Source organism: Sus scrofa, chromosome 17 (assembly GCF_000003025.6).
Source record: "Sus scrofa isolate TJ Tabasco breed Duroc chromosome 17, Sscrofa11.1, whole genome shotgun sequence".
Taxonomy (NCBI): Eukaryota; Metazoa; Chordata; class Mammalia; order Artiodactyla; family Suidae; genus Sus; species Sus scrofa.
The window spans coordinates 29,266,237-29,281,025 of NC_010459.5; the positions used below are offsets into that span (position 1 = coordinate 29,266,237).

Below are 14,789 nucleotides of genomic sequence, written 5' to 3' on the forward strand. Positions count from 1 at the left end.
AGATGAGTCAGGTACACTCTGGGCAGTGGGGCTGCAAGTCACTGAATGGCCCGAGGGGATGCTGGCCTGCTGTCCCTGGGGTCCGCTGGGCAGGACTACACTGTCTCCCTCCACTCCATGTGGGAATAAAGACCAAATTCCATCAGATTAGAACCTTTTTTTTTTTTTTTGTCTTTTTAGGGCCACACTCGTGGCTTATGGAGGTTCCCAGGCTGGGGGTCTAATTGGAGCTACAGGTACCAGCCTACACCACAGCCACAACAATGCTGGATCTGAGCTGTGTCTGCAAACTACACCACAGCTCATGGCAACACCGGATCCCTAACTCACTGAGCGTGGCCAGGGATTGAACCCGCCACCTCATGGTTCCTAGCTGGATTCGCTTCCGCTGCGCCATGATGGGAACTCCCAGATTAGAACTTTAAAGAGTGGTTATTTCAACCCAGGAGAGAGGACCAGGATCTTGTTCAAGATACAAGAGTCTAAGGAAGGCAGGTTCCAATTCAAGGTGGAAGGTGACTGGGCTCTGAAACGCCAAGTCTCTATGTATTAGCTGCTCTGGCTCCTAACAACACACCACAGACAGGCTGCTTAAACAACACGAGTTTATTTTCTCATAGTTCTGGAGGCTAAAGTTTTGAGATCAACGTGTTGGCTGGGCTGGTTTCTTCTGAGACTTCTGGGCTTGCAGATGGTCACCCTCTCTCAGTCCCTCTGTATGTCCGTGTCCTAACTTCCTCTCCTTATAAGGACAGCAGCCATATTGAATGAGGCTCCCTCCACTCGAGTGACCTCGTTTTAAAAATTACCTCTTTTGGAGTTCCCGTCGTGGCGCAGTGGTTAACGAATCCGACTAGGAACCATGAGGTTTCGGGTTCGGTCCCTGCCCTTGCTCAGTGGGTTAACGATCCGGCGTTGCCGTGAGCTGTGGTGTAGGTTGCAGACGCGGCTCGGATCCCGCATTGCTGTGGCTCTGGCGTGGGCCGGTGGCTACAGCTCTGATTCGACCCCTACGGCATATGGGAACCTCCATATGCCGTAGGAGCGGCCCAAGAAATAGCAAAAAGACAAACAAACAAACAAACAAAAACCTCTTTGGAGTTCCTGTCGTGACTCAATGGTAACGAACTCGACTTGTACCCATGAGGACTTGGGTTTGTTTGATCCCTGGCCCCACTTGGTGGGTTAAGGATCTGGTGTTGCTGTGAGTTGTGGTGTAGGCGGGCAGCAGTAGCTCAGATTCAGCCCCTAGCTTGGGAACTTCCACATGCTGCAGGTGCAGCCCTAAAAAGAAAAACAAACAAAACAACACCCCCCCAAAAAAAAACCTCTTTAATGGCCCTGGCTCCAAATAGTCACACTCTAAGTCCTGGGGGTTGCAACTGTGACATATGAATCTGGGGGCATAATTCGATGCATCACATGCCATCCCTGCAGCCTCTTATGAGTAATGAGAAGTGACGGCCCAAGATCAGCACACAAATGTCACTCTCTGTCCTGTGCTATGTGCCCCTGTCCCCTGGGTTCCAGCCCAGGAGTCACCATAGAGGCTGCAAGCCAACTGCCCATCGGGTGTTTTGGCCCCAGAATTTGACCAAAGGGGACTCTGCACAGGGTGCCTCCCTGACCAATCAGATTCCCCAACTTGGGAGGCAGGAGTATGAGCTGTGCTGAGAGGCTGGGAGCTCCTTTCCGATAGGAAAAGACCAAGTCAGTTCCGGTTCTGCATGAGGGCAGCTGATCATCCCGGGCTTGGCCTTGAGGAGCCAGAGGGACCAGGTGGCTGCTGGCTAGTCTCTGCGTCCCTCTTTACACAGTTGCCTGGCTCACTTTCCTTGCCACTTCCTGAACTCTAATTAGGACAGAAAGATGCATGAACAGTCCGTATTCCCAAGGAACACATTGGGAAGAGGCCACTGGGTCATGGGTGATCTCTGAGAGGCCAATGCCAGGTCCAGGATGAAGGCAGCATGAAACCACAAGTGTCTGTGTCTCCGTTTGGGCTCCCCCAGCAGCGGACCCCAAGGCAAGGGTTCACCTGCATGTAGTTAATAAGGAAAAGGGTTCCAGGAAGGACCACCAGGAAGTGGGGAGGTGAGGCGGGAGGGAGAAGCCAACCGAGGGGTGCTAACAAGCAGAGTGCCACGGGGAGCAGCTGCGGGTGGCGGCGAACCTGTTTCCCATCAGCTCCACTGCTTATCATCAGCCTCCATCTGAAACAGGTGCAGGGCCATGAACTTCCCAGCTCTCGCCAGCGTCCTGGGTCTAGCACTCTCCCGCTTCTCCTTGACAGTGACCTGCAGGTGCTGACAGCTGGGTGGCCCAGGCACCATGCTCAGCTCTTCCCATCCAGAGCCTCATGACAGGACCTCAGGCCATGTTCCAGGCTTGGGGAAGCAGACCGAGTGACCTGATGGACAAGGACTGGCCATTACTGAAAGGTGCCTTCATGGTCAGACTATCAGGTGTCTGATCCCCAGTCATAGACACACGAATCAGATTCCTTGGGCTTCCTACATCCAACCCCCTGCACCTGGTTGCCTTTGACATCAGTCTATGCTGAGGCGGTTCTTTTATGTTGTAGCTCATAGGGTTAAAGAAACACAGAAAAGTCTGGAAGCAAATATTTAAGAAAAACACCATCAACTAGTTCTTCAAAACTCTCAAATTAAGTGAACCAGCACCATTCCCAACAGAACATGTTAACTTATTTTCCATTTTCTCCAAGACCATGTAAAAGACAGGTAATCATTTAAAGATATAAGATCAATTGGCCATTGAAAATCTATTTTGCTGGTACCCTTTATGTTCTAGGGGGAGAGGGGAGATGCCTTTGTCACCAAAACCAAGGAGATGGCCGGCCACACGGGCCCAAGGGTGAGAAGTGTGCTCTCATGTGGGCCCCTGGCCTGTTCCCCCTTAGTTCTGGGGGAGCACTTGCTGTCCCAGGACAGCCACCTGCTACCCAGAGAGGAAGCTGGGGTGCAGGCTCCTCGGAAGGAATCAGAAGCTGAGAACTCTGCTCTGCAGAGAAGCCCGCCACCCAGCTGCCTTCTGCAGAACAGGAGGGCGCTTTTGTCCCACACAGCACCCCGCCCCTCCTGCAACCCCACCATCCCCACACCCTGGACCACTTGTTTGCCAGGACGCTGCCTTGTTCATACGGGGAGCAGCGCCCTCATTTCTTGGAAACTGCTTCCTCACCTGCAGGGGGAGAGCTGGATGGGAGGGTCAGAAGGATCATGTGGGAAGAGCCCCTGGCAGGTGCCTGGCCACAGTGGATACTCAGGACACTGTGGTGGAGGTCACAGCCTTTGGGTGTGGGGCTGGGGCCAGAGAACGGGGCCTTTTTGGTACCATTTTATGAAGGAAGGCAAAGACATCACAGGCGATCCAGCAGCAAGGAAAGGGACAGGGCTGTTTTCACGCAAGGCTTTCAGTGGATGCAGAGTAACATCTGGCAGGAGGGGACACGTTGGGGTGATGGATATGTTTGTGTATGGACTGCGATTGTTGGTTACATGGGCCGCAGCATCAGCAGCTGGAAAGCAGGGGAAGAAAGGACTTGGGCTGGTTGGATATGTTTATAGACTCTTTCATCACACTCCCCGGCACCAAGTTCCGGGACAGAAAGTTTTAAGTTTTGTAGAATTACGATTTAGCTACCTGGCCTGTCTTTTGTAAAATAAGTGGAAACCCACCCCCCTCCTCAGCCCTGGTATAAAGGATACCTCCCCGGGATATCTCACATCCTGAAGTGTTGCAGCTGCACACCCAGGACTGTTGCTCAGGGCCGCGCCCGACCGCGGAAGTCTTTTCTTAGTCAATCGCGCCATCCTGCGGACAACTTGGACACTGCAGACTTGCTGACCAGACATCGACCCGCTGGACTGGAAGGCGGAGGCGTGAGAAAGTAAAGGGACCAACGTGTGGAGCCTCTGATGGCAAGCGGTTTCACCTCGGGCATCCCCAGGAATATCAACGGAACGAGCTGGAATGGCGAACCCTGTTTTTGGCGAGCCGGCTTTGAAGAATTTAACTCTTTCAATCCCTAGCCGGCTGCCCCAGAGCCAGCCTCTCAGAAAGGCACCAGGGCGGGGGTGGAGGTAGGAGGCATCCACAATCCACTGTCTTTGCACCCGCGGATACACCTGCGCACCCACGGAGGCCTCCGCACCGGGTGCTCTAGACTGCAGTGGGGTGTGTTCCTGCCTCCCTCGCTCGGACCCCGAAGCCCAATCTCGGCGTAGCGTCTCCCCCTGGTGGCCCGATGGTGCCACTGCACCGCTCGCCCGCGGCCTTTCTTCACTGTGGGCCACACCTGCCCCTGATTGGGGTCAGCGAACCAGCCGGAGTACCTGGAGCCCCGACTCGATGTTGGGAGGAGAGGTGAGGGTCTTTCCTTTCTAGTACATCTCCTCTCCCCGCCCCCAACCAAAGTCGGACTCCCTCTTCAGCATCACTCTCTTGCTCCCTGAACCACCTGGACTCCCTTTCAGAACTGCCCACAGGGGCCGACACGTGGGTGGGGACCACTCGGGGTGGCGGATACCGCGCCCTGGTGCCCGTTGCGGAGCCCTCCCAGGGGCCAGGGCGCGCCTGGGGCCACAGGCCCAGTTTGTTGTTGTTTGTTCCCAAATGTGATGGGAGCTGGGGTGGTGACTGGAGGTGGCACCTACTTAGAGGGAGGGGAATGGGGAGAAATTTACAACCGAGGAAAATGAGTCCGCAAATGCAGGCGGCCGGGTCGACGCGCACTGTTCAGCTCTGCCCTGCACCTGCCAGCGAGGCTGGAACGGTGGCGCCCGCCGCAGTCTGACTTGCACGCCCTGATCCTGGCAGAGGAGCCGCCGACTCCTCACCGGGCCGGGCCACGCGTCGGTGGAAATTCATTCGGGGACCTCGGGGCGCGGCCGCCTCCCACGCTCTCCGGGGGTGAGGCTGGGGCGCCTCCTGGCGGCGGCGGCGGCGGCGGCGGCGCGCGGGCCTTGCCGGGGTCTCCCGCCCGGGGGCGGTGCGCCTGCGGGTTCCCAGCGCGGGCGGGCGGCCCATGGGCCTGCATTTCTCCACTTGCTCGGATGGCGGCGCCGAGGCCTATTCGCCTCTTTATTAATAACGATGCCCCGGGAGGAAAAAAAATAGTGTCTTTAAAAACCAGACAGGATGGATGAGAGGAGAGAGAGAGAGGGAGGGAGAGAGAGTTTGTGTGCGTGTGAGAGAGAGAGAGAAAGAGAGAGAGAGACAGAGGAGAGAGAGGGAATTGGGGCGTTGGTGAAAGCAATAAAACTCAGATCGTTTCCTTGGAGAGATAGCGGCGGCTATAATGCGCTGGGGGGATCAGGGGTTTATTTGCAGATCCTGGATAAAAGATGATATATCGACACAGTTTAGAGTGTCACTGCGCCTGGCCTCTCAGGAAGCCACAAGTACATATTTCCTGAAATACCGGCCAACACAATATCTAATCCACACGCCACTTAAGCACGGGAGGGGAAGCCCAGCATCTCACGAGTTCGAGCCCTGCTTCCTGGTTCTGGGTGGGGGAAGACCCTGCCAGGGCTGGATCTGGTTCTCCTAGAGCCCCCCCACCCCACCCCACCCCAGCCTTTGTCTTCAGGCCAAGTAATCACTTAGTGTTGGGCCTTAATAAATACGTCTGAGAACTGTCCTTATGCTTGGTAAATATTGGATTAGCTTTTCAATGACCAGGCTCTTGAAAAGGCTGGAGGAATCCACACTAGGTCTCAACTAAGCCCAACAGTCAATAGGTAAGGGAAAGACGCCTTTCCTTGGCTGGGGGGGGGGGTGGAGAGGGAGAGGTGCTCTAACTCTTCTCAAGTTATCAGATTTTACTAAACATGACAGCAGTCATAAAAAATAGAAAAGCGGGGGGGGGGGAGGTAGGTGACCGCATTTTGCTTCATTTCCACCATCCCAGTTGTGTTCTTTAAGGACTTGAGTGACTTGGCCCTGGATGGGTTTTATTTTTATTTCCAGAGTGCTCAGCCTCTGCAAGAACTCTTTCTGTTAAGCACATATTTTTGGTTTGAGGGCTGCTTATGGGAGCTTCTGACCCCGCCTCTTGGGAGAGGGTGTGACCCCACAGCACCTCAGGACCCGCACTAACTCGGCCTGCTTAGGTGAGGCCAAAGCAGGCAAATTCCTTGGAAGCTCTGCTCTCTCTCCCTGTTTTGCAAACAAAATGGTCCAGGTGACACTGAGAAGTAAAGAGAGAGCCCCTCTCTCCTCCAGCATGAGGGGTGGTGGCGGTGGAAGAAGTTTCTGAACCGGTTTTCCATCGTCGCACCGACATGCCAGTGGGGTTCCGCGCATCTTTCGAACGACAGGGGCTGGGTAACCCGAGGGTCCAGTTGGGCGAAAGCGGCCTTAGAGCGGGCTGCGGCCGATACCGAGCTGAGCCCAAGACGGAAAGGTCCCTTGGCGGCATCCCGGAGCCACTCGGCTCTGCGCGCGGCCGGACGCATCCGGTGCGGGAACAAGGGGCCTGGACTTCTATCTGCGTTGGAGCCGCGAAGCCCGCGGAGTCTGAGCTTCCCCCCAGGCTCCAGGCACCTCGGTGACCTCTTGGGCACGGCACAGCCTCAGGGCCTCTACTCTGGGCTCCCAGACAGGAGAGGCCTAGCCCCCAGCTGCGCTCGCAGGAGTCTCCAAATGCGCGCCAGGAGCCCGGACCCAGAGCGCCGTCGGTTCGAAGTCCCAAGCCCGAGCCAGCATTTGGTAAAGAGACACAGGCAGAGATGGAGAGAGAAAGAGAGATCTCCAGCTCCCAGAGTGTCACGGGGCCTAGGCGGGGCAAGCGCCCTCTGAAGCCATCAAAGACAGGGGTGGCTGTTTTCCCCTCCTCCAACCTCCTCCCCAATAGATATAGCACGAATTTTTAATGCGTCTTCCTTTCACAGACAACAATACAGGGTTTGAAAGCCGGACACAATTTGGGTTTTGTGCGGGTCCCTCCTCGCGCTCCCTCGGCCCAGCTGGCCATATGGAATCCAGCATGGAGCCCGCGGATGACAAAGGGACCCAGTGACAGGCCCAACAAAACCCCAAGGAGACTTCTGCCTGACTCCGGGATTCACTGCCCGCGATAAGCGCGCTGAATGGTGCGGTGGAGGGGGGCGGAGGGTGGGCCCCTTCTCCCTCTTCCCCTCTCTCTGTCCCCTGCCATTCTTTCTCTGTCCCTTTTTAATATGCACGCCTCTAACATCCCCGGCTCCCAGCTCTCCCATTGTGCCGTTTTGTGCGGCCCCGCTGTAGATTGGGCGAAGATAGACTGCCGAGGCGGACCCCGCGCCGGGTGCGCTCCCAGGGCGCTGGGGTTAGGGCCACACAGGGCTCCGAAGGCGCTTTTATTGACTCCACGGGGACCCAAGGACAGAGAGAGGCGGCGCGGCCCACCTCTCCGGCTCCGGCCGCGCCAGCGCACACCGAGGCTGCGGGCCTGGCCACTGGCCCAAATGCGCCCTTCACGCACACACGTGGAAGCCTGCAAGAATTTGGAGCTTCCACTCTGCCTCCTTCCTCTCTGGAGGCCTGGGGGGGCTCCTATGATCGTTTTTTTTGACCCCAGAAAACTTTGGGTCCTAGAACAGTCAAAATCAAGAGAGTCTTGGGGCTGTGCCTCAGGCCTGGTGACAACCCCTTTCCAAGAGGCTCAGGACACTTACCTTCCTTCCCAGCAGCTCAGGGTTACTGGGAAGGGAGGAGAGGAGTGTTAAGTGGTTGGTATCAGGGCAAGTTGGGCATTCGACTACTGCACAGCCAATTTGGGGGGAAATTCTCCTTTACACAGAGCAAGAAATAAAACTCCAAACGATTCCAAGTTAGTGTGGAGAACAAAGGTAGATTTTTCTGCCTTTAGGAAAACCTGCATGAGCCCAGTCGAACCTGGAGATACGGAAGGACATTTAGGAGGTTATCAGAAAGACTCCAGCGCCCTCAATTATCCGCGGTGGGTGCGCGACGCGGGAACAGCGTGTCATCACGTTCCTGTGCGTGCTGCGCTGAGTGCTGTTGACGAGCAGATTTGGTCACACGGATAATCATGTTTGCTTTAGATATTGAATTAAATCTGATCATCAACTAGAGGGAGTGAGAAAGTCAGCTGGGACCGCTCCCTTGGCTCGGCCTCCTCGCCCCCAGCCCCCGCCCCCAGGCACGAAGGTGGAGCTCGAGAGAAAAGGAGAGATACAGTTTCCGAAGGGGGCCAGCTTCCCACCCCGAGGCGTCTTGGAGCGGCCGGCCGGGCTCTGAGCTGCCGAGCTCCGCGTGTTTTCCGAAGTCCGCGCTATGCAGGAGACAGGCGCCCCTCCTCCCAAGTCCGCGGCGCCCTCTGAGACGCTCGCCCTCTGAGATGCTTCCCCGCGCGGGCAAGTATGCGCCAGGGTCCTCTAGGGAGCTCTCCCCGCGACAAGGGTGGGGTGGAATCAGGTCTCCAGCAGGGAAGGACCGGTGAGCCCTCCCCCGGGAGAGCCGGCGCTGTGTGCTTACTTCCTGCTGCCCTCACCCCAGCCCAGGAGGCCTGGGCGCCCCACAACACCTCCAGAGTCCTACTTCCTAGCAAGGAGTTCGCCCAGCTTCGCGCCAAAGAGCTGGCCTAGGGGACCCCGCGCAGCCAAAGGACGGGAGGAGATGCGGCACGGGGATCCGGTCCGGGGAGAGAGGCTGGAAACTTAAAAGAATGAGGATGGACGGAAGGAGGAAGGCTCGGGGAGCAGGCATCGCCTATGACGTCTGCTCCCAGGCCCTCCCGGGCTGAAGAGCCTAGGAAGGTCGAAGCCCCCATCCCGTCCCCCGCGCCTGGTTCCCAGCGTCCCTCCTTGTAGCCCAAACCTGGAGCGCCCCAAAACCCGTCCCGGGCCCAGGGGCCCAGGTCTGGGAGCCGCCTTGCGACCGCGTTTTTACAAGGGGGTGGAGAGTAGAGGGAAGCCGACCGGTCTCAAGCTCAGCGCCCCCTCCCCCCACTTCTTAGCACGAGGTAAATCAAATGCAACAAAGTGAAAGTCATCGAGTGTAGTGGCCTCAACAGCTTCTCAGGCTGAAGGAGCCACTCGTAGATTTGGGCGAGCGAGGGGGGCTTGCTCTTCTCGCCTTTGCGGTTTCCAAAGTCTCTCTCACTCTTCCTCCCGCGACTGGACGCTGCCGCCCGGATTCAGGCCGAGCGACCCCGGGCGGAGGGTCGACCGCTCGCAGGCCCGAGGCCCAGCTCTCCGGCACCGGCCGAGGGTCCGAAGCGGGGGCCGGGCCCCTCCGCCCGGGTAAGGCCTGTTCCGCAGGCCGCCCCAGCGCCCCGGATGCCCGTGGCCTCGGCCCCCAGGGGATATGTGGGGGCAGAGCTCGGCCAGCGGCCTGGCTGGGGCGCCTTGCCTGAGGCCTCCGGCCCGGCGCAGGGCGACAAAAGTAAGACAAACGGGAGGGCCGGGCTTAATTTTTTTTTTTTTTAAACACAGGATTTTTATTAAAATTCTTACTTAAAAAATTGAAAGCTTTCAGCGCCCGGCGCTCTTGGGGAATCGCAGGGAACCGCTGAGCTCCAAGTTCCGGGGCTCAGGACCCCAGGATGGGGCAGGGGGGCTGCTCGCTCACCTACACATTTTTGTTTTCCTTTTTTCAGATCTGAGAAATGTTTGCACTGAACAAAATTTAAAAAAAAGAAAAGAAAAGAAGAAAGCAAGGATGACCAAATATAAGCAAACCAAAACAAACCACAAAGAAAGGAGTTGGGCCCCCATGGGGTACAGGCCTGTCCTGAAGGTCATTTTGGCAACAATCACCACTGATATTTACAACGAAAAGCGAAACCTGCCACCAGCTGTCAGAACGTTTACATGGCCATAAATATTTAGCATTTTCTTATATAAAAAAAGAAAAAAATTCTCTATATTTTTAAAGTGTTCTCCACTTGCTTTAGAAGACGGCTGACAATATCGCTACTCACACAAACATATTTTACAAAATTCACAAAAGCGGGGGTGGGGATGTCTTTTTCTCCTTCTCAAGTGAGGACATTAACGCTGGGACCACTCGGTCCCCGGGGAGAGGCAGAGAAGCGAAGCTGCGCAAACATTCTGTAAACACGGCTTAGGGTTCAGCCCTCTCCAAAGGTTCAAACAGAGAGAGGGGTGAGGCAGAGCTGGTTGGGTGGGATCTGCCTCTCCACGGAGGTGCAGGCAACCTCCCCAATGGAGCCGAGAGTCAACTCGACGCCATCATAATAATTATAATACTATAAGAACCATCGTAAAGGCCGAGTCCTCCTCGCCTCCGCCGCCGGGGTGGGGCCTGGGCCTGAAGCCGCGAGTCTCGGAGGGGGCGGCTCTCACCAAGTCCACTGCTGGGCCTGGACCAGGGGGTGTGCTGTCGGGTACTGGGGGTTGCTGGCCGAGCTGTACTGGGCGTTGTATTGCACGTGCTGCAGAGACTGAGCGCTGTAGGCCGAAAAGGGGATGCCCGCCTGGAAGGTGGCAGCTGCCAGGTCCTGGGCTTTGAGCGCGTGGCACGGTTTGCCGTCCCTGACCAAAACGGGCACGGCCACCCGGCGCGGCGAGGGCAGGGGCGTCACCTCCATACCTTTCTCTGCCCGGGCGCGCTTCATCTTGTAGCGGTGGTTCTGGAACCAGATCTTGACTTGCGTGGGCGTGAGGCGGATGAGGCTGGCCAGGTGCTCCCGCTCGGGGGCCGACAGGTACCTCTGCTGCCGGAAGCGCCGCTCCAGCTCGTAGGTCTGCGCCTTGGAGAAGAGCACCCGCCGCTTCCGCTTCTTGCCGGCGTCCCCTCCGCCGCCTGGGGTCTCCTTGTCGTTGTCCGGTGACTCGTCGGCCGAGGGCTCCGGGGACTTGGAACTCGAGTCTTGGGGTGCCGCGCCGGCCGCCAGCCCATGCACTGGGGGAAAGAGAAGCCGGTCAGGCGCCTGGAGGCTGCGCGCGGCTGGGCCTGACCCTGCGCGCCCAGGATCCTCCGTGCGCCCTCGGCCCTCTGCGCCCCTCAGCCCGGCCCCACTGCTCGGCCTCGGCCCCCGCCCTGCTCCACGCCTGACGCCCGGTCCGCATCCCCACCCGGGCAAAGAGGAGAAGCGGCAGGAGTGGGGGCTGGGGGCTCTGGTTTCTAGGGGTTCGCACAGTGTGGGTGCGTATCTGGGGGGGGAGTGGCCCGCTGAGGAGATCAGCGCGGGTTAAGGGCTCCGGCCCCCTTAAGCAGTTTCCTCTCCGGAGAGACGTGGGCAGATTTTAAAAACAAAACCCCCACAATCCCGGCATTGATCGGCTCAGCCATTTAAGGCAGGTTTTTGGGGGCTTTCGTTTCTGCTTTCCCACTTTCTGGACACCCTCCGCACCGCACAAAGCGTCCTCTATGAAGTGCAGGGGGCAGGGTGAGCTATTTATACCCGGGCCACCCTCTCCGGTACCCCGAGGCTGGCTGGCTCGCTCCAGTGCTCCAGGCCAGTCCCTCCCGGCTGTCGGAATGGGGGAGGGGGCTCGGGCCAGAGCCGTCAGTCCCGGTTGACGTCTGTAACCAGCCCTTGGGAGGTATTCCCCTCCCCCTCTTCTTCCTAATTTCTCTTTTTTGGGGAAAAAAAAAAATCCGAGTCCAAGTCTTTTTCCTGGACCAGAGGGGCTTGACGAGGAGGGAAGAGTTGGGGCATCGTAAACAAGCGTTAAAAATCTTTCCCGGGGCGCAGGGTACGGGCTGTGGTTTACAAGGCTCCTTCCCGTTTCCCCCCGGCATCCGGCTCAGGCTGCGGCCACAGGAATAGAGGCGGTCACAGCCGCCGCGGCCAAGTTTCGCTACTTACGGGAGTACTGGAGACCTTCGGTGCTGGCCAGCCAGCGCGTGTACGGGTTGTCGCTGCTGTCGTAGAAGGGGTTTTTCAGGGGCAGGCTCTGCACGGTGTCCAGGGCGCCCGGCCCCAGCGGCCCGGCCCTCTTGGCGGGCTCCCGCCCCTCACTTTCCTCCTCGGGCCCTTCGGCCACCGAGCCCTCCTCATCGTTGGTGTCTGGCAGGTCCAAGATGTCCTTGACCGAAAACCCCGTCTTCGTGTTGGTCAGCGACATGGCCGGGACCCCGCAATTTATGCCGCAAAGTTGTAGCTTCACTTGGTCAATTCGTGGCGCTCTCAGTCGGGGCGGGGGAGGGGATATGGGGAGAGGGGTTGGGGGAGGGGAGGGGGGATGGGCTTTAATTATTGAGATTATTATGTTTAGGAAAGAGAAAGAAACTCTGGGAAAGGGTGGGGAGGAAAAGAAAAAAAAAAAAGAAAAAAGCCCAACGCGTTGCCTATGTCTTCTCTGCAAGCACTCGGAAATGGACGCGGGGAGTCGGGCGGCCTGCGCGCCGAGCGCCGCCGGCCGGGCCCGAGTTTGTAACTCCAGGAGGGGTGCCAAGGCGGCGTCAGCTCCGGCTCCGGCGGCCGCTCGGCGCGCGGTGGCGGCTGGTGGCGAGGAAAAAATGGGCCATTGCCCGAGCGATCAGTCCATATAAGGCTGGGCTCCACTCACGAACCTGGGGAGAGGGGGGGAAGAGGGGGAGAAAGAGAGGGAGGGAAAGAGAGAGAGAGAGAGAGAGAGGGAGGGGGAGCGAGAGAGGGAGCGAGAGAAGGGTGGAAAAAAGGAGGGGGGAGACATTAAAACGCAAAGGTTGGACACGTGTGGGCGGGTCTTGGAAGTCAAGTGGATGAAGACTGTATTTGCAGATGTGAAATTGTGGGTTTTGGGGAGCTCCGCGCTCCCAGCCAACGGCCCTCTAGAGCAAGATGAGAGGTGTAACGTGTCAATTAATTGCAAAGACGGGGCGAGCCTTTTTTTAACCCAGTATTTACATACAAAGGACCACCGCGTCGCTCGCGAGTCCACACACTTGAAAGGGCCGTTTTAACAAATTGCATCTTAAAAAAAAAAAAAAAGCGGGGGAGGAGGAAAGAAAACAAAACAGAAACCCGGAGGAGGAGAGGAAAAAAGAATCCTCCTTAACATTCACCGGTTCCTCCCTCCCCGCCCCCGCGCGCCCGCCCCCAGCAAGCCGGAAAATTGGCGATTTGTGGCGCCTTTGGAAAAGGGGGAGGGGGCGAAAGCTGAGCCGCGGAAATCTCTCCTTCCCATCGCTGGCGGTTCCCTAAACAAGATCCGGTTCAAATGGCAAGAGCCCAACTTCTGTAAGCCTCCTAGGTCAATATTTTGGTTGAGGCTTAAGGATGAGTACTAGAAATGACAAGGCAAGTAATTGATTCTAGTTAACGCAGAAAGAGCCCGAAACCCAGGAGAGGGATCGCCTCGGGGCTGGCCGGAGCCACCACCAATCGACCCCCCCGCCCGCCCCGCCACCCTTTATTTGCTAAAGACATTTATTTCTTTCTCCTCGCCTCCCCTCTACCCCTCCAGCCCTGAGCGTCCGAGCAGGACCGAGCAGTTCACTTTCTGCTACGCGGGCGCCCGGGGAGGGGCGGTGGGGGTGGGGAGGTCTCACTCTGGCCGCGCTCGGCCAGGGCCCTGCTGCCTCCCAGCCCCGCGGGCCGCCTCTCCGGGTGGAGGCAAGGGCAGACGGCCCCGCGCCCTCCCTGCCCCCTATTATGCCTCCCTCTCCAGCCTCCGGCGGCAGTGGAGCGGCGGGAAGCGAGAGGGGAGGGCTGACGGGGCGGGGGCGCAGTCTCCGGCCCGGGTGAGGGCCCCGAAAACCGCGGGGGAGGGGGTCTTAGGGCGGGAGGTGGTGCGGCGATTTCTCCTGAGTTTTCTTCATCCTCGCGATTCCTTTCGGACGCCCCAGAGGCGCGTTCTGGGGATGCACCCCAGCTTCCTAGCTGGACTGAGGTTTGTGTGCAGGTCCCCACCCCTCGCCCGCCTGGGAACTGAACTTTCTCGGGACCACACCTCCTCCTCCCAGCCGCCGAGGACAAGTCCACGCCGCACTGCCCACCCCTCCTTCCAGATTTGGGGGGGGGTGCTACCTGATGCTCGTCCGCCCCAGAGGAGCTTCGGGACGGTGCTTTGCCTGGGGGCGGGGAGGGGCGGGAAAGGCCGCCGCGGGAGTTGGGGTTTGGCCACCCCCTTGGCCCTCCGCCGGGGCGCTTTCTCGCCGGCCGAGCGCAGCACCCGGGCGCCTGTCCTTCCCGGGCTCAGCTGCGGCCGCCGCGCCCCAGTCGCCCCCGAGTTGCCAGCGCCCGGCGAGGGCGCCTCTCCCCGAGCCGCTGGGCGGCTTTCTGCAGCCCTCGCTGCCTCGCCCCCAGTATGTGACGTGGGTGACAATGGCCCAGGTTAGAGCGAGCCCCTCGTCGGCGCGTCCTGGGTGGTCGGACCCGGGCAAACACAAATACAAACCGATTGCTAAGCTGCGGACAATGAGCGAAATGTAGACAAATGTCCCGCTCCCGTTGGAAGCCTTTGTCCCGGCTCGGTTTTTGCATTTATTTCAGTGGCGAAATAATACATGATTGACGCTCTCTTTCAATGTGTCCTAACTGTTTGGAATAAATCTAAGGTTGTTCCTAGTTGTCATGGCATTCAACCCTTTTCAATGGACTATCTCTTCATTCATTTCTGAATCCGTCCACAATATTAAGGAAACCCCTTCATGTCGACGCTCCCCATTCCTCTCTTTCTCCTCCTACTTTTCCTTTTCTCCTTTCTCCCCCTCCTTCCCCCCTTTTTTCCCTGCAAGAATTAGAAAGTGGTTTGAATCGTGTTCCTCGAACCCATTACTTTTCGTGCTTTTTCCCCTTTTCTCTTTCCAGTCTGCCTTTCCCAGCCTCCCTCTGCCGCGCCTCCCTCTCCCCCCCTTCACTG

General features: G+C 58.0%; 1 protein-coding gene across 2 annotated transcripts; it reads right to left on the minus strand.

The window, feature by feature from the left end:
- NKX2-2 (NK2 homeobox 2) lies at window positions 9,420–13,336 on the minus strand. Of its 2 annotated transcripts, XM_021077994.1 has the most exons (3): window positions 11,810–13,336; window positions 10,588–10,899; window positions 9,420–10,445 (listed from the first exon to the last, which is right to left on the minus strand). In XM_021077994.1, the coding sequence occupies exons 1-3, from the start codon at window positions 12,066–12,068 to the stop codon at window positions 10,213–10,215; spliced, it is 804 nt and encodes a 267-aa protein (XP_020933653.1). In that variant the 5' UTR covers window positions 12,069–13,336; the 3' UTR covers window positions 9,420–10,212. The 2 variants fall into 2 exon arrangements, with proteins under 2 accessions (XP_020933653.1, XP_003359963.1); XM_003359915.4 differs by having other exon boundaries at window positions 9,454–10,899; window positions 11,810–13,333.

Excerpts from the sequence above, each read along its gene's own strand:
- NKX2-2 (XM_003359915.4), bottom strand. The coding sequence starts at position 12,068 with ATGTCGCTGACCAACACGAAGACGGGGTTTTCGGTCAAGGACATCTTG. Across the intron at positions 10,900-11,809 it reads CGAAGGTCTCCAGTACTCCC|TGCATGGGCTGGCGGCCGGC; the intron begins GTAAGTAGCGAA and ends TCTTTCCCCCAG.